Source organism: Syngnathoides biaculeatus, chromosome 2 (assembly GCF_019802595.1).
Source record: "Syngnathoides biaculeatus isolate LvHL_M chromosome 2, ASM1980259v1, whole genome shotgun sequence".
Taxonomy (NCBI): domain Eukaryota; kingdom Metazoa; phylum Chordata; class Actinopteri; order Syngnathiformes; family Syngnathidae; genus Syngnathoides; species Syngnathoides biaculeatus.
Genome location: NC_084641.1, coordinates 8,992,701 through 9,017,143, shown reverse-complemented (window position 1 = coordinate 9,017,143; position 24,443 = coordinate 8,992,701). Strand labels below are relative to the sequence as shown.

Sequence of the window (24,443 nt, the reverse complement as noted above, 5' to 3'; positions counted from 1 at the left end):
AGGTCAGAGCGACCAGAGGAGGAAGCGGTCCAAAAGGAAGAGACATATATTGATTTGTTGCTTCGGTGCCATGATTATCATGCAACACCAGAAGTATGAGCTCTGAATACAGCGCAGAGGATTATAGAGGCGCAGCAGCTGGCGATAGAGCAGCTGAGGACGAGACTGGAGGAGGTCACACTCCAACAGTAGTTTGGCTTGGAGAGGTTTCTCGCATCAGATGTTGACATTAAACTCCATACCAGGTTTGTTTTATGCCGTGATCTTTTCCATAATATTATTTCATAACTGAATATAACTCTGTTACATATCTAGATTTTTTTTTTTAGGTATCAGCATTTCTTCATACTAGATGACTTATGCAATTATATGTGGCCACCCTAACCGCACGCACGCGCACACACAACTATAGCTTACTTATAACTTAAATAAATTAAGCATGATGGGGTAGACAATAGCAAATAGAGCTACGAACGTCAGTTAAAAGCGTAAAATAAATCAATCTTAGACTAAACTTACTAACATCACATTTTCAGAAAGTTATTCATTTGTAAATTATGCAAAGTGTTCCTAAATTTAAAAAGCTTTCCCCCTCATATATTTAAGGAGCATAGACAAAATATCAAGAACATCAATTATCTTTCTGAACGATGATTACAGTTTAATCCTTTGTTCACCAGTATGAATTGCCACCTCAATAACATGTAAAAGAATGATCAGGTTTCTGACAGTGTGAGCACAATGTAGAAAGTATGTTTTGATAAAACTAGAATAATGAAGCCCTGTGGGGACCACAAGCCAGTGGAATCTGTAGGCCGGTCCCAAGCCATGATAAATGCAGAGGGTTGCATTAGGAAGGGCATCCATTTTAAAACTTTGCGAAACAAATATGTAGGTTGATCAGTCCAACGCCAGAGAGTTGATATTGTGGGTCCAGGAGACCAAGTGGAAAGGCAGAAGAGAAGTTTAGGGGAAGGGTTTAAATTTAACCATAGTGTAGATGGAAAGAGAAATGGAGGAGGGGTTATTTTAATAGAAAAGTCAGCTAAGAATGTCCATCCATCTTCTTTGCCATTTATCCTCACAAGGGTTGTGTGAGTGCTGGAGCCGATCCCAGCTGTCAATGGGCAGGAGACGGGGTGCACCCTGAACTTGTTGCCGGCCAATCGCAGGGCACATAGAGACAAACAGACGGACTTACAATCACACCTAGGGGCAATTTGGAGTGCCTAATTAATGTTGCATGTTTTTGGGATGTGTGAGGAAACCGTAGTGCCGGGAGAAAACCCACGCAGGCATGGGGAGAACATGCAAACGCCACGCAGGGTGGGCCGGGATTAAATCCGGGTCCTTAGAACTGTGATGCCACCGCAGAATGTACAGTTAATTGAAAATCAAAAAAAGGCGTGCTAGAAGGATGTCTTGGAGGCGAAAAGAGTGTCAGAAAGAGTGAAGTGGCCCAAACTTGAAATTGATGGTGGTGTTGCACTAAAGTGGCTCTGAAAATCGGAGACACATTCCCTGTGTTTTTAACATACTTGGCAAATAAAGATGATTCTGATTGAGTATAATATGCAGCAGCTATGACTCAAAGATAGGTTGTGACCGAGAGATGAAGTGGTTCTGAGCATGCCGGATGGAGGGAGACTAGTGATTGGTAGAGACTGTAATGGACATGTTGGTGAAGGAAACGGGTGATGCAGAAGTGATGGGAAAGTATGAGATCCAGGAAAGGAACTTAGACAGGTGGTGGTAGGCTAAACGGCTGTCGTGAATACTTTTACAAAAGAGGCAGCAACAGGGTGACCTACAAGAGTTGAGGTCGAAGCACACAGGTGGATATACCGCTGAAGTAGTGCTGTTCTCCTCATGTAGCTGTCCAGCCTTTCCAAATGTGTTGGGGATGGTTGATTCTTTCACACTCCTCCACGCTTTTAAGATCCACTGGCAGACCTCAGAAATGGATGACCTTTGTATGCGGCCAGTTTTTATGTAAGAGTTTAAATAATACATGCGTGTTGTGCTGCGTCTTGCTTGAAGCACACCAAAAACTAGCGGCGTGTTCTACGCACCCTCAAGGTAGATTCTTCCTCTTCTCCATGCACTTGAGGTAGATGACTCTTCTTCTACGCACACTTAAGCGAGATTCTGCTTGTTCTATGGGCAACGAAAGTAAACTCCTCTCCTACAAATTGGCGGCATCTGCGCATGCCCAAACGTGAGTCCATTATCGGGAATGGCCATGTTTTTACCATTCCTTTTGACAAAGTGTTTGTTGTACCTTTTAAATTTATAGCCGCCGTAAAATATGTCGCAGGGTTCGAAGAAAAGTAGCAGTTTGTTTTCTTGAAAATACGGTACATTGGTTTTGTAGAGAGAGCAGACTTAACTGATTTGGACACGTCTAGAGGAGAGATAGTGAGTATATCGGTAGAAGGGTGACGAGGACGGAGCTGCCAGGCAGCAGAGCGAGAAGTAGACCAAAGAGAAGGTGGATGGATGTGTGGGAAGGCATGAGTGCTGTTTGTGTTGGAGAGGAAGATGCTGGAGATAGGCTAACAGGAAAAGGATGACACACTGTGGCAACTGCTAACGAGACAAGTCAAAAGGAAAATAAGTTTTTATAAACTAGAATTGATAGGAGAGCTGTAGCATTGGCTGCACTAAAAAGTCATGTCCAATAAAGCGGCGAGTGGACAGACTCGCGTACCACCACTTCATATTCCAAAAAGTTTAAAATTTTTTTTTCCCCCCTTTTAGGTTCGGCAGCTACCGCCATCTTCAGGCATTTTGGAGACAGATTGAACCTGCAATAGAGAGAATTGAGCGTGTTGGTGATACATGTCCCTCCACTACTACTCCAAAAGTAGCTCTTAACAATTCCACTGATCTACCTCTTTGACCAGTAGGCATTTTTGTTTGATCAGCTTTCTGCTAAATCGGCCCCTAATAACGATTTCATGTGGTTTTGGAACATACGTCATTTTTTGATGACTTAATTGGATAGCAGCCATTGTACTGTATAGCTCTAGCGATAAAATACAGACTTGTCCCCAACCAGAACCGATGCCTTCCAATGATTGATGAACTGTTCCTGTTCTTGATGTACCTGTCACTGGGTCTGAAAGAGAGAGATTTGGCTAATCGTTTCAACATTCATCAGTCTACTGTCAGCAGGATCAACCAATCCTGGGTCAATTTCTTGTACACCTTGCTCAGTGCTGTTGGGATATGGATGTCTCCTGAGACAATAGGAACATCAATGCCCAGTGTGTTTGGCAAGTACTCTGACACTCAAGTCATTTTTGACTGTACAAAGATAAGATGTCAGAAGCCCTCATCCTTACTCTTGAGTGACATGTTTACCCACTATAAATCCCACACTACACTGAAAGGACTGATAGGTGTGTCACCGCACGGCGCTGTCACGTTTGTTTCCTCGTTATATTCTGGCTGTATCAGTGATGAAGAATTGTTCAGGCAATCAGGCATTATCCCTCTTTTGGATAAAGACATGGCTGTAATGGTAGACAAGGGATTCGGAATTGATGAGCTAGTACCATGCAAAGTTTACAGACCTCCTTTTCTGAGTAAAAAGTCACAAATGTCTCATGAAGAAGTGCTGGTCACTCAGGACTTGGCACGGTTAAGGATACATGTGGGGAGGACAATTAGACATATCAAAGAGAACAAACTATTTGACACCATTATTCCTCCAACCCTTTCTGGCAGTATCAACAAGCTTTTTGCAGTAGCCTGCCTCCTAAGTAACTATCAAAATAAACCACTGGTTGAGGTGTGAGCACAGTAACGTGTGTGTTAAGTTTACACAGTCGGCCTCACTGGTTACTTCGACAATGGTCGTTCAGTGCAAGACATGAAAGCAAGAATGGAGGCCAAATTTAAAATACGAGATGAGAACACTGAAACCATTCATGATTCACAAATTGTATATCAACTGCTTTTTCTAACGACAGTCTGGAAATAAAAGTTTGTCTTCTGATTTCAGAATACACTATCTTTTTTGCATGACAATTTCTGCTGGGACTGAAGAATCATTGAATGAAAGCAAGTCGAAAATTATACTTTTACTTTTTTTTAACGTATTGCTTCTTTGGGAGCCTAATTGAGCATTTTACTCCAGAAATAATTCATAAAGTGATGCATGAAATAATTTTCTCTGTAACAGAGTTGTCCCATGACATAATATATGAGGGGTCTCAAAATGGTCCCATTTAATTTCCAGTTATTTTTAAAAGAACTGTTTAAAAGCCTGGACTGTTTATTTGTCTGTGAAATTAAAGTTTTGACACAGGCATAATTTTTACAGAATCCAGGGGTTAAAACATTTAATAAATATACAGTGGCGCAGCTGAAGAGTGTTGGCCTCACAGTTCTGAGGAGCAGGGTTCAAATCCCGGTGCCGGCTATGTGTTGTTTTCATGCGCTCCCTATTCCTGCGTGGGTTTTCTCCGGGCATTCTGGTTTCCTCCCTCTTCCCAAAAACATGCATTCATTGGAGACTCTAAATTGCCCCTTGGTATGGTTGTGAGTACGACTGTTGTCTGTCTCCGTGTGCCCTGCGATTGGCTGGCAACCAGTTCAGGGAGTACCCTGCTTCCTGCCCAACGACAGCTTGGTTTGGCTCCAGCACTCCCGCGACCCTTGTGAGGATAAGCGGCTCACAAGATGGGTGGATGGATTTATTCATTTATCAATTTATTTAATTTTGGTCCTGTCTTATTGTATTTCCTCTTGTCTGTCAGTTTTTATCCTGTCCTATTGTTTTTTTTTTCTCGTTTTTTTTTTAAGTTAAACTACAGTGGGAATCTTCCCGCGAGGTGTGTTCGGTCTTCCCTCAGGGATGCGATCCTGCAATTTCCCAGGACCCAGAAGACTGGGGGGCTCTACACAATGTGGAGGGTCCATGCGGTTCTACGAGGGTCCTGGTGGTCTCTGTGGCAGCTTTTGCTGTGGCTATGGCACACCACTGTGTGGATGAGTGTTTGCATTAACTGTAAATGTGGGGATGGGTGGGTTTTTGTATATTTCTTAGTCCTATGTTCTGCTTTTGTGTTGCTTTAATGCATAAAATGTGCAATATAAATAAAAGTTGATTTGAATTGACGTGTCAAGGATCAGATCTAAATATCAGGCTATGAATGAGCAACACAACTGTTTTCAACTCAACTTTATATTGCTCTTTTGCAACAACCACAGCTGTACCTAAGTGCTGTACAGAAAATGAAATAAAATCATACCTACTAAAAAAAGAATTTCCTTTGTTCACACACACCATACCTTCTTCCACATTAGTACTTTGCATAAGAGAGGTTCAGATCATTTTCATTTTCTCTTCTAGCCTTGTACCATTGTTGCTCATCTCCTGTGCAGGTATAGACGGGGAACGACGTGCTTTTTCCGATCTGCGAGTGTGCAGTTTGAAATAGCTTCCTGTGGAGAATTTGGCAATAACCCAAAATTAGAATTGGTTTTGACTGTAAGAAAGGGATTTCTCTCATGGGGTGTGTGTGTGTTGGATTTTGAATAACCTGGAATTATGAGCGGTACTCAAGGATTTACACGAGTCTGTTGTAGCTCAGTGACATTTTATTAGCAAGTAGACAACAACAATGGCATTGTCTACTTATCCTGAGTGGCTTTAATAGGTATGCTACCAAATCCATAAAAATGAAAATATTTTTGTCCCATTTCTTTGGTGCAGAAATTTGGCCATGTGGAGGTTCACCAAAAGTGTACTTTTTTAGGTGTTTTATATTTACTTGTTCTTTTCAATTATGTTGTTGGGGAATCTCTTCACCGCGTAGTTTATAATTGCAATTCCAGTGAGGTTTTCTAATTACCTGTGACAGATGAAAATGTTCCTTGATTGCGGCAATGAAAATCATACCTTCATAAGACATGATAGAAGCCTCCCTGATCTTGTTTTCTGTTAAATTGGAAGTAATTCCGGCAATTTACTTTGACCCTTAATTTTTTTAAAGTAATTAATTTGAGATGTAAAATTGGCTATTTTAACATCACGTTTTCATCTCAACTAATAGATCTGGGCATTTTTCTACCAAAGATTCAAGGTTTTGGTCACAAGTTTTCTTTCTTTTTGACAATGTATTTTGATATGAAGTTTTTTTTTTTCCTTTAAAGTAACAGAACTACCATAATCGCTGTCTCTGGACTACATCACAGAAAAAGCGTCAAGAACCCCCAAACTATCCCCGACATTTATTATTCCCAGGCTGAGGCTTCCCACTTTTTGATTGATACTGACAGCACTATGCACTCACTTTCTTTTTTGGATCATAGTGAAAAACAAATGTTATTGTACATTAATCTCAGAGATAACATTTTCTATCAATGCATTTATGAGATAGTTGTCGTTAGCTTGCTCGAATATAACGTTCGATGAGTTACACGTTTCATATCTAATTCTATCGGCTGAGATTATGTGCTTGTTGTTGGCTTTCTATATACAGCATTCGCACTATTAATTACTTTTATTTTAAATTTTAAAAGTTACGAAGCTAACGTACTACTACTATAGTACACGACCCGGTAGTCACATGACCTCTTCAGAAGGAAGTGCTCCGTTCTGTTTTGCCGAATGCGGAAGTAAATTGGGCATAGACTCGTATTAAATTGAAGTAAGACCAAACCCATCGTTATTTATGATATCTTGCGCGTCGTTTTCATAAACAACAAAGAGTGCATTGGCAAATGTTTTCTCGTAGTTCGTGTCGCTTGCGTTCCGTCTTTTCCTGGGTAGTTTACAGCAACCTTAAAAGAGGACGGCGCAGGACAATCTCAGGACACAGCAAAGCAAAGCATGGGAACATTTCAGTGACCCAAACAAGACGCCTCTCCCACAAAGAAATTGGAGAGCTGTACGAAAACCATTCTGTTCAAATGTATCTCCGGCATCTCATGGAGAATCACCAAGCTCTCGGCCAGATGTTGCATCGTGCAAACCTAAGTGAAGCTGACAGGAAAGTAATGGTGATGAAACACGCTGAGGTGCAGCCTTTGGCAAATGTCTTTCACAATGTTGAACAGGCGCTGAAAGAGCTTGACGAAGTGCAGTCCATTTTGATTTGTAAGTTGAGACCCCCTTTTGGGAATGCATTAATACGTTTCCTCATTTCATTGGGACATGTGACTTAGTCTTGCACAAGTTGGATTTAATTTGTTGAGAATTTTAATTTGTAGTTTTTATTATATTGATATAAATGATGATGATATATTCTGTGCTGACCATGACTGTAGCACCAAATGGTTCGAAAGATGAAGCTGAACAGTTTGCTCAGCTGCTGAAGGAAGAGGAAGCACTTATCTCAGACAGGGTTTCAGCCTTAAAGAAAGAGGTAACCATCCAAGATCAGAACAGAACAAAGTCATATTAACCTAATTAAGAAAATTCAGAAGTGAAGTCGAATCTTTCTCTCTAGTTAATCAAAGCTCTAATGCCGACTGACCCTCTGGACTCAAGTAATGTTCTGCTGGAGGTTGTTGCAGGACGCACAACAGGAGGTTGGTGAATCTTTGTAATTTAGTGATAAATGCTTACATGTACAGGAAATATCAAATAGTTATGGATTTTGGCCTCTTGTGTGGAATTTTAACATGACCCCAAAATGCCAACTTCAAGTTCAAGTAACTTTATTGTCAGATGTTATACATGACATACAACATACCTGAAATAGCATTCCTCTCAGACCCTCCTATTCAACTCGTCAATAATTACTTGTTGCCAAACTTTTTAACAAAGAGCAGAACAGGAAAATAAACAACAGGTGCCTGATCATGAACATTTCCAAGCATTTCAGTCACTATCAGTTGTCGGGTACCACCTTGGTCTTGTGAACGTCATGTCAAAATGTAAACAGCTTGACGAGAAGGGCTGTGAAAAGAGCCATTCTAATTGAGCCAGGAAATGCAGGCATGAGGATTTTGGCAAATATGGCAACCGATCTTTCGGTTCCGTTGATTTTTGTCCTGGGAAACGATTTTTCGGTTCCCATTGATAATGCTCATGGGAACCGGTTTTTGCATGTACTTCAAAATAAAGCCTTAGCAGGCATGAGCATTTTGTCTTTTACGCTTAGCATCCAACATGTTTGACTAGCGTTTGAGTGACCCGGATATGAATAACTCGACCTTGCGCATGCGTAGCGCAGAAGCGGAAACCGGTGCTGTTTGTAAACCCCACTGACAAAGCTGGGAGTTTTAATCATTAAAAATAAAGGGGTTCATGTAGGTTTGTTTTATACAGATTGTTGTATTTCGTTGAGAACTTGTTTTACATTCCACACATGGGCTAATTTTATTAAAAGTAAGCCCAGAGATCTGGGAAACGGACTTTAGGTTCTGTGTTTTCTCAGGCTGGGTAACGACACGGTAACGGAACGATTGTTTCCATGAAATGCTCATGCCTGAAATGTATTGTTTCGTTCATGGATCAAACGCTCAATTTTGCTGTTGTGCTCAGGTAGTGAAATATTGAAGTTGAACACATCCATTGAAAAGTATCGAGAAGGCCAGATTAAGTTAACCCATAGTCTTCACCCAAGACCCAAATATCCTGAACAATTTGTGATGCTGCAAAAATAAATCTTTGTGATATTCTGATAATACAGTTCTGGATAGTCTATAATGTGTAACGCATCCTACAATTAAGTTTCATCTTTTTTTTAGGTGATATATGTCAACAATTCACCAGAGAAATGTTTGACATGTATCAGGGTTTTGCCGCTTACAAGAACTGGGATTTTGACACGTTGAACTACACGCCTGCCGACTACGGTATGTACAGTATTATGAATTCTCGGATACACTGGAACCTTGTGGTTTTACTCATGTCCTTCATAGGTGGTTTGCATCACGCGGCTGTGCGCATAGCTGGGGAGAATGTGTACAGACATCTCAAGCATGAAGGGGGAACACACAGGGTGCAGAGGATTCCCGAGGTGGGCCTGTCCTCCAGGATGCAGCGCATCCATACTGGAACCATGACTGTGATCATCCTGCCTCAGCCTGTTCAGGTAACTCCTGAATAGCTCTCATTTTCAAAAACTACATTAATATGGGTTGAGTTTAAAGCTCGGGTGTGCTCCAGGTGGATGTAAGCATCGACCCTAAAGATCTGCGTGTTGACACGTTCAGATCTCGAGGCGCTGGGGGTCAAAGTGTCAATACAACGGATAGTGCTGTACGCATTGTTCACCTTCCCTCAGGTATGATACACCATCAGTTCTCAAGCTGCTCAAGATTCGTTACTTACTTCTGTTTTGATTGAAATATATCCCGCAGGTATTACAGCAGAATGTCAACAGAGCCGCTCTCAGTTGCAAAACAGAGACACTGCCATGCGTGTGCTAAAGGCCCGCCTCTACCAGAGCATGATGGATAAAGAGACCGAGCAGACTCATTTGGCACGTAAGGAGCAGGTAAGCCTCCTCCCGGACAGAAAGAATGTTTTGAATAATGCTGTGTAAATACACGATGAAACGCAAAAATTGCTAAACTCTAAAGCAGGGGTCTCAAACTCACTTTACCTTGGAAAAAAAAAAAAAATCCAATCTTTTCAAATGTCTTTTTTTTTTGTTTTAACACAAAACAAGGTAAACACATTGTGTGCAAAGCTACTAATACAACCCTCCATGGCAACACTGCTATAACTTTCACTCAATGTAAAATGTTTCTCTGTTTGCATCAAGCCTGGTCGATGTCACGCCCCCGAGAGCATATACTGTGATTGATAGGTTCATCAGCTCTGCACACAACACTATAAAGTGCCATTCATATCAAATTTGAGGTATCCACTAACATTAAACTGTCATAGTAAGGTGGGGGCCGCAAAGAGCCCACGGGTCGCCAGTTTGAGACCCCTGTCTTAAAGGCTAAATTAACACGGTCCAATTTTGATTTGTGGTTAAAAAGGATTTTTTTCTATCTAGTTGTTCAAATTGACAAAAACAAACGGAACTTCTAATGTGAATGAGTTTTGTCTATGAAGTGACACATACGTGTAAATTATCAAAACAGGACATCACATTACACATGCGCACAACATAACAGGTGCAGTGTTTACGGAAGCAAATACGAGCCCTCATCCTGAAGCGTTTGGGGTTATTTCAAGGAGTTTGATTTTGTTATCGTGATCAGAATCAGCTTTATTGGCCAAGTGTGTAAAAACACACAAGGAATTTTTCTCCTGTAACAGTGATTACTTCCTCCCCGACTGCCAAGCCGTGGAGGCATTAGTTCTCCTTGCATCCCGTGTCATTACCTGTAAATCATTGATCGTTGCCTCCATGGCACTAAGATACGATTCTTCCCGTGCTTCCCAAAAGTGTCACGAAGGGCGGATGAGAGGAGGCGAAGACGATGTCAAAGCAGTGCTAATAGCTGCCAAACATTGAAATCAGTAATTTGGTCAAAACTACAGTTGTCACAAAAGTCTTCCTGGAACTGCATTTTCACAGAGAGTAACCAACTTAACAAAATAGGAAGAAACAAGAAAATAAAATTTACCCAACTATGCTGAACTATGTTTAGAGGCAAAGTGTGGATAATTTCTTGTGAATTTCCATTGGAAGCTTGGTAATTTTGGAAATATTAGACAAATATATACATTTTTCTCACATCCCTGCACGGTAATACAATTAAAAACCATGACATTTCATTTCTTCTTAAGTGTAACTTAAGTTTTAAATGTTTCATTGCGCAATCAATTCTTTCGTTGCAACTCTTCATTCACACACATCCGTCTGTGTCTGTTCATGTCAGGTGGGAACACGCTCGCAGTCAGAAAGGATTCGCACCTACAACTTCAGCCAGGATCGAGTCACAGACCACCGTAATGGCTACGTTTGCAGAGATATTAAGGTTAGATCCTGAAACTGAACTTTGAATGCGAGCCAAGATAGGACGTCTGTCACATTTATACATGTTCCAATACGTGTCAGGAGTTCATGCGAGGAGGAGAAGCCCTTGATGACCTCATCACGATCGTCATGGAACACGCAGAAAGGGAAGCTCTTCTGGACCTGGTGGAGAACAGCAGAATAAGTTTGTACTCTTCTGCAGATTGACACAGGCCACAGCTGCCTGTCAAGTTTGGGGCTTGATAGTTTGTTGAAACGGGGATATGAGGCGTAATCACATTGCAGTTTATTTCATTTTTTTGTGTAAATATGTATATATTTACATTTTGAGGATAAATGTTTTATTTGTAGACACTGAGGTCACTCAAGTTGTCTTTACGACACTTGCGAGGCCACCTACTAGCTTTATACACTACCACCAGCTGCTCCAAATACGATCAAACGCAGCAGTAAAATGAAGTTGCTACAAAATCAGATTCATTAGGATTCGGGTAATTGAAAAAAAAAAAAGAAATGTGGCTTAGTCATTATTGTCTCTCTGTCGAAAGCTTCTGGATTTTCCGTTCTGCGTCTTGCTTTTCTTGAAAGAAGCGAAACCGCCTTCAACGCCGAGTGAGGTGATGATGCGCTCCTTGAACTTGGGTTTTGGTTCTGGCGGCAACTCCATCGGTGCAACCTCTTCAACTACTTTGGGCAATTGTAAGTCCACACTGGCGCTGGGGAGAAAAGAGAATAGAATCATCTCAAAGTTTAACAGCTCCAGATTCCTCAAGTATGAGTGGCACACATACTATGGATCCTTCTCCTCTTTTATCTGTTCCCAGGCTCCATATGGGTTCAGTGATTTCGACTTCATAACTTTTGCCACCTCTTCCTGCTTTTTCTTTTCAGGTTCAGTGGTGGTGCTTTTGTCCTCTTCTTTTTCCTCCTCCTCCTCAACACACTGAACAGACATTTTGTTGCTCGTTTGATTATCTTCATCCTTTCCTAAGCGTTCCTCGTCTGCTTTCCGTTTCTGAAATAGCCCAGTAGGAAATGTGAATACAAGAGTGAGCTCATTACGTTCTCCATCTCAATTGGTCTTACCCTTGAGCTACTTTCTGGGACAGTGGATGGCAGGCGCTGATGTTCAGTGACTTCTGCACTTTGTGGCAACTGAGCCTCATTGCAGCCGCCTTCTCCTGAAGTCGGCTCCTCCGGACGCTCTTTTTCACTGGCAGATGCCAAGCTGGATTCAGTGGTTTCATTGGTGGCTTTCTCATCTGGTTTTTCCCACCTGGACTCTTTAAAAAAAAATGGTGATTTGAGATTGAAATTACCATGGCTGCAAATTGAACATATATCAGAAATGTGTCTGTCGCTCAATACACCATATATGTGTGTGTGTGTGTATGTATTAAAAAAAGTATATCAAACCTCCTGTTTCTGTGTTATACCAATATGCGTATCCTTCAGGACTGACCCCTTCCGTCCAGCCACTACTTGAGGTGCTCTAGGGAAAGAAAAAGCATTACTCAGATATAACTGCACTATTCAAATATGATTCTAGAGGCAAAATGTGAATAACCTCATGCTGTCCAGGGTGCACAAAGTCTGAGCTACTTTGAAAGCCTTCAGGTCTTTCCCACTGAGAGTCTGCAGCCAAAATACATACAGCAAATTTGGTAAATCTGACAAAGAAGTCATAACCACGGGCCAAACAAAATATCTCACCTCCAGAAACAGTGTTGTAATAGTATGTGTGCCCGTTATCTGTCCATCCTTCGACCCAAATTGGTGTTCTGTTTTGCGCCACAGATGACTTCCTTGCTTTGTCTGTTTTCTTTTGATATTTTTTGCAATGCGGTGGTGGTTCACATAGTACCAGAGGCGGGGGTTTAGGTTGTGGCAATACAGTTGTCTGGACACAGGGACCAGATCCTTTTTTTGTGCAAAAAAAAAAAAAAAAATTACAGTGAAGAAAATGAAGATGCTGTATGACCTTTCTTTTCAAGAGTGCCGCACACACTTACCTGCATCCATTTCCATCCTCTTCAGGTCTTCCTCATATGCCTTCAGTGCAGCTTCCTCCATTGCTGCAAACTGTTTTGACATACGGTCCTCCTGCTTGGCTTTTTGAACGCTCTTCTTTTTGATCTGGAGGGACAGATACAAAATGTCACAAATAACAGCTGAGGGTAGCCAATAAGAAGTCAAACTTCGCAGTCTGGTCCTTATCTCTTGTGTCAGTCATGAGGACGATGCCAAAACAGACATTTTTCTGAGCAGTCCGTATGAGAGACATGCAAAGTTTACAAATGTCACGTATGGATCCATTAACCACCAAAACGGAAGAAACATGCATATAATACCTCAGAAATTTTGGCTGCCACATTTTCTTTGTGATTTTTCCCTCTTTCGTGAAATTCGATGCTCTACAATGCAAAGTAAACATGAAAACTTATGAGCATCACATGGACACAGTCCTGGGGAATACACGAATATAATTGGGCTCACTTACGGGCTTATTGTCTGCAATCCAACACTTGCAATATTGACAGAATTTCCTGGGTTGTGATTTCCAGTAGTCAGCCCTTAAAAGAACAGGAAAAGGATTAGTATGTTTTGTAGCCTTGACAGCTATGTGGCTAACTATACGAATGTATGCTTCCTTGAAACTAACATGTGGCCTGAAGTGATTTTAATCATAAGTATTTGAGAGCCGTTACTTACATTTCTAGTGTTGGATTGTGATTGGAAGGCGTGTACCAGTTAAAATGAAGAAAAGGAGACCTGGACTGTGCACATTTCAGGAACCACACCGTCCATTTCGGATGACGTCACGGTCGAGTATGCTTATTTAACAATTTAAAACTTAAATATTATCAATGCATGTTGTGAGTCTTACGCTAATCATTATATACATAAGTAAAAAAAATAAAATAAAAATATCTATCCACACCAAATTGTTTCCAGTACGGATTTGTGTTTATACCAATGACGTCTGCGCTTACAATAAGTCCCATATGGTCTAGCGGTTAGGATTCCTGGTTTTCACCCAGGCGGCCCGGGTTCGACTCCCGGTATGGGAACACGTTTTCTTTCTCTTTGGTTGTGAGTTTATAGATTTTTGTCGGTGATATTCAAAAAGGCTGCTAACCCATTCCGTCTCTATGTATATAAACTGGTCACATAACTAGTTCGTCAAAAAAAACTGTGCCAAACAAATATGAGCGAGTCATCTCTTCTTAGATGACACGCTGTTGCAACCTCTAGGGGGACAAGCCGAAAGAAACTTACTTACTTTAATATGTTGCTACGGATCACTGGGGGTGGTAACCTTCTCGTTGTTTTTCCCCCTGTTTAGGTCTGATTAATATTACAGTATACCTATTTTATCAATGGTAGTCATTATTTTTTGTTTCATAATATACTGGTACACACAACAAATTGGGTCAATATTACAGAAATAAATAAATACAAAATATTCGAAAAATTCCAATAGGATGCGCAAAACAAACAAAAAAAATCATATACTGTACTAATGGGAGCATAAACGCAACCTTTTGATAGCTTTCTTGTTATAAGTGGCAGGTATTTACATTAAATACAGTTGTTTTTCCTCTACACACACGCACACACACACAAGGGGTGACCCATAAGTCTCCATACGTAGGAGACATAATACATTCCATAGTTATGGGATGGAGTATATCGTATACTTGTACAAAACTATTTTCCCACACAAATCGAATTGAGGCCTATGACGTAATTATCGAGCGCCATTGAGAGCGCACACGTATTAAGTAGGCGTCTGACAGCTTGTCCTTTCTCCCTTCTTCTCCTGTCGTTGTCACTGAGGCACCTGTTTCGTTTCCAAGTGGCCGCTGGGCTTCGCGGTCGCGGGGCTCTCCATGATCGGCACCATGGCTGGATCCTCACACCGCGTACTGCTCGGACCGCTAGTTGCTGCCATCGACCAGGGCACCAGCTCCACACGGTTCTTGGTAAGACAGCGCATGCACCAGTGGGTCAACCTAGCTCGTTCTTCATGATTTGACCGGCGTCTTTTGTCTAGTTCGTGTCCATAATTATTATACGAGCTTTTCGAAAATATGTCCTGGCATATAGTCACATTTACACTGCAAATTACAGACATTGTGGAGTATGCCTACTGTTTAATGACGACGAAGTGTTTGCACAAGAGCTGTATCGGTAAAATATTAATAGAACATGTAAAACGCGTGTGGGTTTTTTTTTTTTTTGGAAGGTGTTCAATTCCAAAACGGCGGAACTCCTCAGCCACCACCAGGTGGAAATCAAACAGAGCTTCCCAAAAGAAGGGTCAGTGTGTTTAAATCGTCTAATAATAATAATAATAATAATAATAATAAACCGACCCATCTGGCTGCTGTGCGAGAACATCTGAATTGTATTTGTGCCTCTCAGATGGGTGGAAGAGGACCCCAAAGAAATCTTGCAGTCTGTCTATGAGTGCATGGAGCGCACTTGTGAAAAACTCACACAACTCAACATTGACATCTCAAATATTAAAGGTATGGAGGATTAGGATTTAAATTGATGGACAAAATGTAAGGTTTTTTTTTGTTTGTTTGTTTGTTTTTCCCTCCCCAGCGATTGGAGTGACCAACCAAAGAGAAACCACCCTTGTTTGGGACAAAGAAACAGGAGAGCCCCTGTACAATGCGATAGGTGATATTTATTTAATTAGCATCTATAAAGTTCATGCTTAGTAAAACAAGAGAACTTAACTTGCTTCTTATTATTCCAGTTTGGCTTGACCTGCGGACTCAATCAACAGTTGAGAGTCTGATCAACAAAACACCAGGAAGGAATAAAAACCACTTGAAGGTGAAAACCTCGCCGTGAAAATACACTCTCACTTCCCTCTGAAACACCGATTGATTATTGAGGAGATTTGTGTTTCCTAATTTGATATAGAGGATTATGATGATATTCTTCTATTCTTGTGTGTCCGTGGGAAACTTTATTTAAAAGGTAAATAGGTAGTTGATGTCCCCTTCCTTTTTTAAATTTTTTTTTTTTCTTTTCATGCCCACTAGCATAAAACAGGCCTCCCTATCAGTACTTATTTTAGTGCAGTGAAACTTCGATGGTTGATGGACAATGTGGACGAAGTTCACCAAGCTGTACTTTCTCACCGCGCCATGTTTGGCACTGTGGACTCTTGGCTCATTTGGGTAAGACATTTGTTGCTAGTTGTCTGGGGGAAGGGGGAAACTTGTGCGTGACCCAGTGAATTTTTCTGTCAGTGTTTAACTGGGGGCAAGTTTGGAGGGGTCCACTGCACAGATGTGACCAACGCCAGTCGAACCATGTTGTTCAATATTCACACCATGGACTGGGACCCAGAGCTCTGCAAGTATAACACCTACTGGTTGTCCATGTACATGTTACTTTGTGCACATTAATTCCACTAACCTGACGGGTTCTCTTGATCCCAATCAGATATTTTGGTATTCCAATGGAGATTCTCCCCCGAGTGAGAAGTTCTTCAGAAATCTACGGCCTCATGGTGAGCCATTGTCACAAATTGCTTCTTTTTTTGTGTGTGCGCCAGGCTGCTTCTGTAAAAGATCAAAGCTGTTCTAAGTGCATGAACACTGATTGAGAAACTCTTTTCGACATTATTTTATGGACCATTGTCTCCCCTCTCTCATTGGTAGAAAATATGTTCTAGCCGGGTAAGTCATACTGTAACTCTCCACTTTCTTCATCACGCTAAAAGGAAACCGCCCTGCTTCGTTTCTGTGGTTGCTTATACTTTGTTCTACGAGCCCATTTCCAATTTCTACAGCAGACCCGTCCTTTGGCAGCGGTAGTTTGTTTGCCCACACATTTTTTTTTCCAGTTACCATCAAAAGATGTGCAATTTCAACAGAATGCAAACTTTATTCCGTCTATAAATTTCTCCAATTGGCGTGTTGTTATTTGGAAATGGGCTGGCTGACTTTTCTTCTCTTGTGATTTGGCTGTTAACGTCACCATTTCTGCCCCAATAAGTGCATTAAAAGCTCCTAAATCTCTTCACTCCTTGAACGCCGCCATAGCAGTGGCCTCACAAGGGAGTCAAGACATTTAGGCCATGTCCACAGTACAAACATAGTTGTCTTTATAAAGTACAGTATATGTATATTTTAGACTTTTGTTCACCCAAACAATATTTTTGTTAATTTTCGGGGGAAAGAGCTGCATATTTTACAAAAGTACTGCATTTGTTGTTGTTTTGTCTTTTTTTTTCCTTGCAATCCGTTTGTGGACACCCTTTTTTTGTGAGTGAACTTTTAGAAAATGTTCCTAGTTAATATTGAAGCATACATGAGGAGAAAGCAAGACCCATATGACCTTCACTCTCTGGGTCAACATCCCCATGAGGTGCCTTTGAGATTTTCCCAACGAAACTTGTATTCATTGTATTATTTATTCTATTGGATGTATGTATTGATAAAGCTCCCACATAAAAATAAATGGATTGCAAGCAGACAATTTTCACTCAAACAGCAAATATATGAGCTTACTGACAGGGGGGGCAATGATAGGGTGGATATTTCTGTCTAATTTTAGCATTTAATGGGCACACACAGTAGTTGTCATAGCAGCATGTGGGTATCCCAAAGTCACGTACAGCCAATAATTGTAAAAATAAAATGCACAAAATGAAGAAAAGACGTTTTAGGAGACTTACCACAATATTGCTGTGCGTGCAAATGTTTTACAAGTTATGGGTCCTCAGCATTTCAATATTCTGCTAAAAAATTGATGGTTACTGAGTGATTCTGATGCGGTCACTAAAAGAACCTTGTAGTGACATTGACCTATTCTTGCTGTATTGCTGTAATTATTTGACTTTATGTGGTGAAATATTTATTTATTTTACCAGGGCCGCGCTGGGTGGTTTCATGTGGAATCTTGAAGTTGAAAAACTGTTTTAGCATTTTAGCCGTAGCCTTTGTTAGTTTACATGGATGTTTACTTCAGTGTGAGTAACTGGAAATGAGTGGTATTCCACTAAATATGTGATTTGTTTGGCAGAAATCAGGAGCGCTCTCTGGTATTCCCATTTCAGGGGTAAGTAAATAAGTTCAATTTATTGGTTGATGCAAATTGATGTCGCATATCTGATGTTTGTGTATTTCGTCGTAATTCAGTGTCTTGGGGATCAGTCGGCAGCACTGGTTGGACAGATGTGCTTTCAAGATGGCCAAGCTAAAAACACGTAAGTGGGCACACCATGAGGCTCAGGAAAAAAAAAAAAAGGACCTTAAGTAAATATGCTGTCTCAAACACTATTTGTTTGTATTTCAGTTATGGAACAGGCTGCTTTTTGCTACGCAACACTGGACCCAAGGTGATGCACCTGACAAATCAATTTCTGAACATAGTGCTTCAAGAGGAATTTCGGTGGTTTGGATTAACAATGTATCCAATAGGTCATGTCATATGAACTGTATCTTGACAATGTGATGTTAATCCTCTCTCATTTAATAGTTTTTGGAGAAGATTTTTATCAGCAATTGCGAATTTTCAGGGGCGCTGCCATTTTGGCAAGTCACATGACCTACGTGCGCAAATGTGATGTATTAGATCCGGCAACAAAGGCTCGCTTATGTTGGGAAACTATTATGGCCAGCGCTGAGTTCTCTGATTTATCCTCATCTGATGAAGAAATAGCAGTATCGGTTGATCGGGAAGACGGAGGAATACGTCCATACATTATTTGAACCTGTGGCTGTAAATGTGGAATGTTTGGATGGTTCTTTGGACGGGAATGACAGGGAGTCTGACTACTCTGCTAACGCGCGGGAGATTAAGAGTGTAAACAAAGGCTCGGTTACATTTCTACACAATCGTGGGCAGGGCTGATTTCTCGGATTTATCCTCATCTGATGAAGAACGAGAGTCAGCCGACGCGGGACACACACCATTCAGCCATCCTATCGATTTTGGAGTACGTTTAGGCCAGCCAGCGAAGGACTGCACTGAGGACAGCACTCATGTCCATGAAGGATGGTAGAACCCATCAGTGAAAGGTAGGCCTTATATTGTGGAAAAGGTTGTTTTAGTTGGGAAGTTACTACTGCCTCCACAACAACGACACTGTAGCTCAGCTGGTAAACGTTGGCCTTACAGTTCTGAGGACCCGGGTTTGATTTTTGTGGAGTTTTGTGTGTGCGTGTCTGTGTGGAGAATTGTGGAGTTTGCATGTTCTCCCCGTGCCTGCATAGGTTTTCTCAGATTATTTCTGCCCGAATTACGGCAAAATTTCACAATACAATAAGGTATTTTACCGTGTCCGATCGTGATGGTACCGCATGTGAAGACACGACAAACCGGTGATGATTTCTTTGTTGCCGCACTTAATATGTCACATCTGTGCACGTTGGTCGTGTGACTCGCCAAAATGGGGGCGCCCATGAAAATTCGTAATTGCCAATAAAAATCTTCTCAAAAGAACATTAATTGAGAGAGGATTAACATGACATTTTCAAGATACAGTACAGATGACATGTCTTATTGGATACATTGCTAATCCAAACGACCGGAATTCCCATTTAATCTCCAAAACACCAGGTTAATTGCTGTTTTCTTTTGCAGCCAGTAATGTCTGACCATGGGCTTCTGACCACTGTGGCCTATAAATTGGGTCGAGACAAACCTGCCTGCTATGCATTAGAGGTACACCATTGAGAATAGAGTTTAAAATTTGCCAAATTAATCCAACAATGATTTCTCCCCCCCCTCCCCCCAGGGTTCTGTGGCCATAGCAGGAGCTGTGGTCCGTTGGCTGCAAGACAATCTTGGCATTATTGGATCGTCCGACGAGCTTGGTACGTCCTTGCCGATATATTCGATCTCGTGATAATTTAACCTGCGACCTGCATGTTTTTTCTGTGCAGAGGTGTTGGCCGCATCTGTTGGGACGTCTTACGGGTGTTACTTTGTTCCTGCCTTTTCGGGGCTTTATGCACCATACTGGGAGCCCAGCGCGAGAGGGTAGGACCAAGTTTGGAACACATCTTAGCAGGACATCTCAGTTTGACTAAGGCTTGCTTTGTGTCACAGGGTCATTTGCGGGTTAACGCAGTTCACCAATAAGAGTCACCTTGCATTTGCTGCACTAGAAGCAGTCTGCTTTCAAACACGGGAGGTGTGTGCTTGCACACACACGACCACCTTCCTGTGGTCTGCCGTTAAGCTTGAATGTGAGCCTTTCTGTTTGTTTTCAGATACTGGATGCCATGAATCAAGACAGTGGCATCCCACTCACTCAGCTGCAAGTGGATGGAGGAATGACATCCAACAGGCTGCTGATGCAGCTGCAGGCGGACATTCTCTGCATCCCTGTCGGTAGGCCTTCCTTTTCCTCATAGCATTTAAAGCCCAAATGTCATCCCCATAAACAATCTAAAATAAATATTGTAATGAAAAATACATATAACATTATTCACTTCAATGTCTACACGAAAAAATAAATGTGAGCGGAGAGCGCGTCATCCATGCACAAAGTTGCAGAAGTGTCATTCTACGATATCGAAGAGGTTGCCATATTGGCTACATCCTCCGTCCATGACGTCACCCAGACAGTCGCCAATAAAAATGCGGTGCACCCTGACTATGGGAGACAAACGCGCCCCTTCTGACACAGAAGCTCTTTTCGAAAAGGAGAACACCACACAACCGGGTGAAGATTGTTTTGAGCCCTCGGGGCAATATTACACTATTGTTTCGAGCCATATTCAGATGATATGCGATCACGGCCAAACCACATCCCTGTCCGATCCACTTCCGCGGCAGAGATGAGCCATCGTGGCTCATCACAGCCGGCCGGTGTGCCTTATGACGGAGCCGAGCCGTCCTGCTTTAGGGGGGTGTTCACAGACACTGCAGTACGCGATAAACAACACGGTCGAGCCGGGGCGCTTTACTGTGCGCACGCGGCTAAGTGAGGCATTCTCGGCTGGGTTCTTCAGAGCCGCCCCCGTCCGCAAAGCCCGACGCGCAGCCTTCGCAGAAGCCGTGACCCCCGTACGCGGTGCCTCAGCCATTTGCATTTTGGCTAACATTAAGGAACAACGAGGTACCTTCCCGGAGGTAAATCTAATGGAAACAAACAAGTCCACTTGGGGGCGCCGATGTCCTTTACGTCACTTCCTGCTTCTTCTCGAAAACAAATCCCTTGAGAGGATTTTCATGGCGGGAGTTACGAAAAGCTGTATACGTCAAAATCATGTTTTGTGGTGAAAAAACGCATGGGCCCATATTGGCTGACGTTTTTTCATTAATAACATACTAAAAATCATCCATTTCATAACAGGAGCCCGTTAAGTTGGGACTATCTGACGACCATGTATGTCGCAATTTTTTTTTTTTTTCCTTGGAGCAATAAAGAACCAAAAAAAAAAAAAAAAAACACACCGCAAATTAATTTTATTAGAAAAAACGTTTTTTCTGTCGGTCCATGTTGAACATGTACACTCTTGCCAAAAGTATTGGCTCAGCCATCCAAATAATTGGGATCAGGTGTTCCAATCACTTCCATTGCATAGGTGTATAAAATCAAGCATTTAGGCATGCAGACTGTTTTTACAAACAGTTCCAACAGAGGAGGTCGCTTTCAGAGTTCATTGAATTCCAGCGTGGAGCTATGATTGGATGCCACCCGCGCAACAATTCCAGTTGTGAAATGTCCTTGTTCCAAAATATTCCAAAGTCGACTGTCTGGTTTGGGAACAACAGCAACTCAGCTGCAAAGTGGTAGGCCGTGTAAATGGACGCATCGGGGTCAGTGGATGCTGAGGAGCGTGGTGCAAGAGTTCACAGACTTTCTGCTGAGTCAGTCGCTGCAGACTTCGTTTGGCCTTTTGAGCAGCTCAAGAACAGCACAAAGAGACCTTGATGGAATTGATTCCCAAGGTCTAACTGTGTGGCAACAGTTTGGAAAGGGCCCTGTCCTCTTCCAACATGACTCTGCACTAGTGCAGAAAGCAAGGTCCATAAACACCAATGACAGAGTCTGGTGTGGATGAACTTAATTGACCTGCACAATCCTGACCACAACCCGTCAAAACACACCTTTTGGGGTGACTTAGAGCACAGACTGAAAGCCACGGCATCTCGTCCAATGTCAGTATGTGACCTCTGTTTTAAAAGTATGTGTAGAAGAACATTACAGTGGACTTTGTACAGGTTATTTGTGTGTCTTTATGTTGCATGTTGCCTGAAATAAGGCGGGAGACATTCATGTATTCTTGTTTTCCTCAGTGAAGCCGTCCATGCCAGAGACCACCGCTCTGGGGGCAGCAATGGCGGCCGGTGCAGCAGAAGGGGTGAGCGTGTGGAGTCTGAACCCGGACGACTTAAGTGAAGTGACGTCAGAGAAGTTTGATCCACAGATTAACCCTGAAGGTATATTAGAATTCACCCACTGCCCATTTTGCATTGTCATTTTTTTTTTTTTTCCCTGCATGTGTCCCGCAGAGAGCGAGTTCCGATATGCACGGTGGAAGAAAGCCGTTCAAAAGTCTATGAACTGGGAGACAACGGAGCTGCCAGCTAATGGAAATGGTAGGGTGGTTCAATATGATAAATGATTCTGTGACTTGAATGATTGTTGTGATTAGGTGAAAACAGCATTTTCAGCAGTGTCCCACTAGGCTTCTACATCATGGGCAGCATGCTAATGCTGATTGGAGCCAACTACATTGCAGGTTGGTGTCCAAATAGCTGATCATAACAACAAAAAAAAACTTAGATTCATAAAATATTTTCCTGTTTCGTCCTAAGGTCACGACTAGTCTGCTGGCGGTCAGAAAGGACAAAGACTCGCTGCTGAATATTTCTTTTTTTGTCACTCCAGAAAAAGAACGACTGCTTGAACTGACATTAAATGGGACCTTTTTTAATTTCTCTTGTTGAACTACAGCAGGAGTATACATGCGGTACCAGTTTTTCTTCCTCTGCTTTATCAGCTTGCTTATTGTCAGATTGTTGTGAGCCAGTTTTTGTACATATGCACAGTGCTCGTTCCTCACTGTTAGCACCCTCCAAATCCCGGTTTAAGAAGGTACTGTTTAGTGCTCTTTAGTTTTTTTTTTTTGTTTTTTTTTGTGCTTAAGTTTATTTTTTTTTTTTCCATGGAAAAATAAACAATCTAGGAATATATATTTGTGGATTACCCACACAAACATTTGCTTTCCTGTTTCAATACAGCCACGAGCAGAAATTATTTTTAGACTATAAAACCTGTTTCTCCAAAGTGTTGACTAGAAAGCGCTTGCAATATGATAGTTGGTCAATATTTATTTTTGTCCCATAACGTGTGTGTGTATATAACACATACGCACACCTGAAACCAAATGGTAAATACTGTAGGGTTGGGAACTGAAGATTTGTTGAAGTCACAGGAGGGGAGGTACCCAAAAACTTTTTCTCATTTTTCCATTCTACAATGTTAAACCATGAATAAACCTGTCTGTGATGTATCAAATGTCCTTCGAATTTTATTTTTAATTAAAACCGCTGAACGGATTGTTGGCACTACCCTACCGACGCTTGAAGATTTGAATGGCACCCGAACTAGGACCTGGGCGGGCAGGATCCTTTCGGACGCTCCACATCCTGGCCACCAGCTCTTCCAGCTCCCTCCATCGGGTAAGCGCTCCTGATCAATGCAAGTCAAAACTCGCAGGCATTCAAACTGTTTTTTTCCCTCTGGCAATTAAGTCATGAAATTCTTGATCAGGGAACCTACTATTTTGTGCCTTGTGCCGTTGTTGGGACACACCCTCACATCCTGCTGGTCTAATCAGTATTAATATATTTTGTAGACTATTGCACGATTGGTCACTTGAAATTCCTCCCTTTGCACAATTGTCATTGCACTGGTCTGTAATGGGAACCGCAAACGAGTAAAGGTACTCCGTACAAACTTAACATAATGTGGGATGTTGTGCACTCTTAACTGCTCTAAATGAAGAAGACTGCATCTTGCACAATGGTAACTCTTATAAGGAATAGTTCCTATTAATAGAATGTCTATAGTTCTTTCTTTGTTTGTTTGTTCTTCTCAGTACTAAACGTGAATGTTGTATCAGGGCGGCACCGACTGCTGGAGACAATTTTCTTGTGCGCTGTTACACACTTGGCCGTTAAAGCTGATTCTGATTCTGAAGTACAAACCCAGTTCCAATGAATTTGGGACATTGTGTTGAACAAATAAAAACAGAATACAATGATTTGTAAATCATGTTAACTGAGATATAGTTCACAATCTTACAAAGCATTTCCTCTGTGATCATCTCTATACAGTACATTTGACTAATACGTATAACATCTGAGTGTGCTCCCAGGGATCCACTTGGGGAGACATTTAGACAACCCCCCCCCCCCCACCGGAGGTGAGAGAGTCTTCATTTGCACAGTGCACTCACCCTCACCCACCCTTTCATTCACTTAAAGGTATTTGTCAAAAACTTTCTCTTGCTTTTTAAAGTACTTCCACTTTTCAAGCCAGCCAATCAC

At 41.8% G+C, this 24,443-nt stretch overlaps 3 protein-coding genes, 1 long non-coding RNA gene and 1 other non-coding gene across 10 annotated transcripts; 4 read left to right on the top strand and 1 right to left on the bottom strand.

Moving 5' to 3' along the window:
• Positions 1–107: 107 nt before the first annotated feature.
• LOC133506842 (uncharacterized) lies at positions 108–4,003 on the top strand. Its single transcript, XR_009796638.1, has 2 exons — positions 108–245; positions 2,761–4,003. It is a non-coding gene; the product is annotated as an uncharacterized LOC133506842 (long non-coding RNA).
• A 2,207-nt stretch (positions 4,004–6,210) lies between these two features.
• On the top strand, positions 6,211–11,253 carry mtrf1 (mitochondrial translational release factor 1). The gene is made up of 9 exons (XM_061831245.1): positions 6,211–7,111; positions 7,282–7,379; positions 7,464–7,545; positions 8,710–8,817; positions 8,884–9,056; positions 9,131–9,248; positions 9,325–9,461; positions 10,804–10,902; positions 10,983–11,253. The coding sequence occupies exons 1-9, from the start codon at positions 6,736–6,738 to the stop codon at positions 11,106–11,108; spliced, it is 1,317 nt and encodes a 438-aa protein (XP_061687229.1). The 5' UTR covers positions 6,211–6,735; the 3' UTR covers positions 11,109–11,253.
• A 143-nt stretch (positions 11,254–11,396) lies between these two features.
• wbp4 (WW domain binding protein 4) lies at positions 11,397–13,718 on the bottom strand. The gene is made up of 10 exons (XM_061831251.1): positions 13,614–13,718; positions 13,402–13,474; positions 13,253–13,315; positions 12,914–13,037; positions 12,615–12,821; positions 12,469–12,536; positions 12,318–12,393; positions 11,988–12,184; positions 11,693–11,916; positions 11,397–11,617 (listed from the first exon to the last, which is right to left on the bottom strand). Coding segments are annotated over exons 1-10 (1,230 nt in total). The 5' UTR covers positions 13,616–13,718; the 3' UTR covers positions 11,397–11,421.
• Positions 13,719–13,900: 182 nt separating this feature from the next.
• trnae-uuc (transfer RNA glutamic acid (anticodon UUC)) lies at positions 13,901–13,972 on the top strand. Its single transcript has one exon. It is a non-coding gene; the product is annotated as a tRNA-Glu (tRNA).
• Positions 13,973–14,667: 695 nt separating this feature from the next.
• On the top strand, positions 14,668–23,416 carry gk (glycerol kinase). Of its 6 annotated transcripts, none has more exons than XR_009796593.1 (20): positions 14,670–14,887; positions 15,151–15,224; positions 15,330–15,436; positions 15,516–15,593; positions 15,673–15,752; positions 15,965–16,102; positions 16,175–16,284; positions 16,371–16,437; positions 17,955–17,990; positions 18,071–18,138; positions 18,228–18,270; positions 19,518–19,598; positions 19,672–19,750; positions 19,820–19,916; positions 19,986–20,070; positions 20,150–20,270; positions 22,185–22,328; positions 22,401–22,487; positions 22,566–22,630; positions 22,707–23,416. XR_009796593.1 is itself a non-coding variant. In XM_061831142.1 (20 exons), the coding sequence occupies exons 1-20, from the start codon at positions 14,795–14,797 to the stop codon at positions 22,715–22,717; spliced, it is 1,686 nt and encodes a 561-aa protein (XP_061687126.1). In that variant the 5' UTR covers positions 14,670–14,794; the 3' UTR covers positions 22,718–23,415. The 6 variants fall into 6 exon arrangements, 3 of the variants coding, with proteins under 3 accessions (XP_061687118.1, XP_061687126.1, XP_061687146.1); XR_009796592.1 differs by having other exon boundaries at positions 22,563–22,630; XR_009796590.1 differs by having other exon boundaries at positions 22,554–22,630.
• The last annotated feature ends 1,027 nt before the right edge of the window (positions 23,417–24,443 follow it).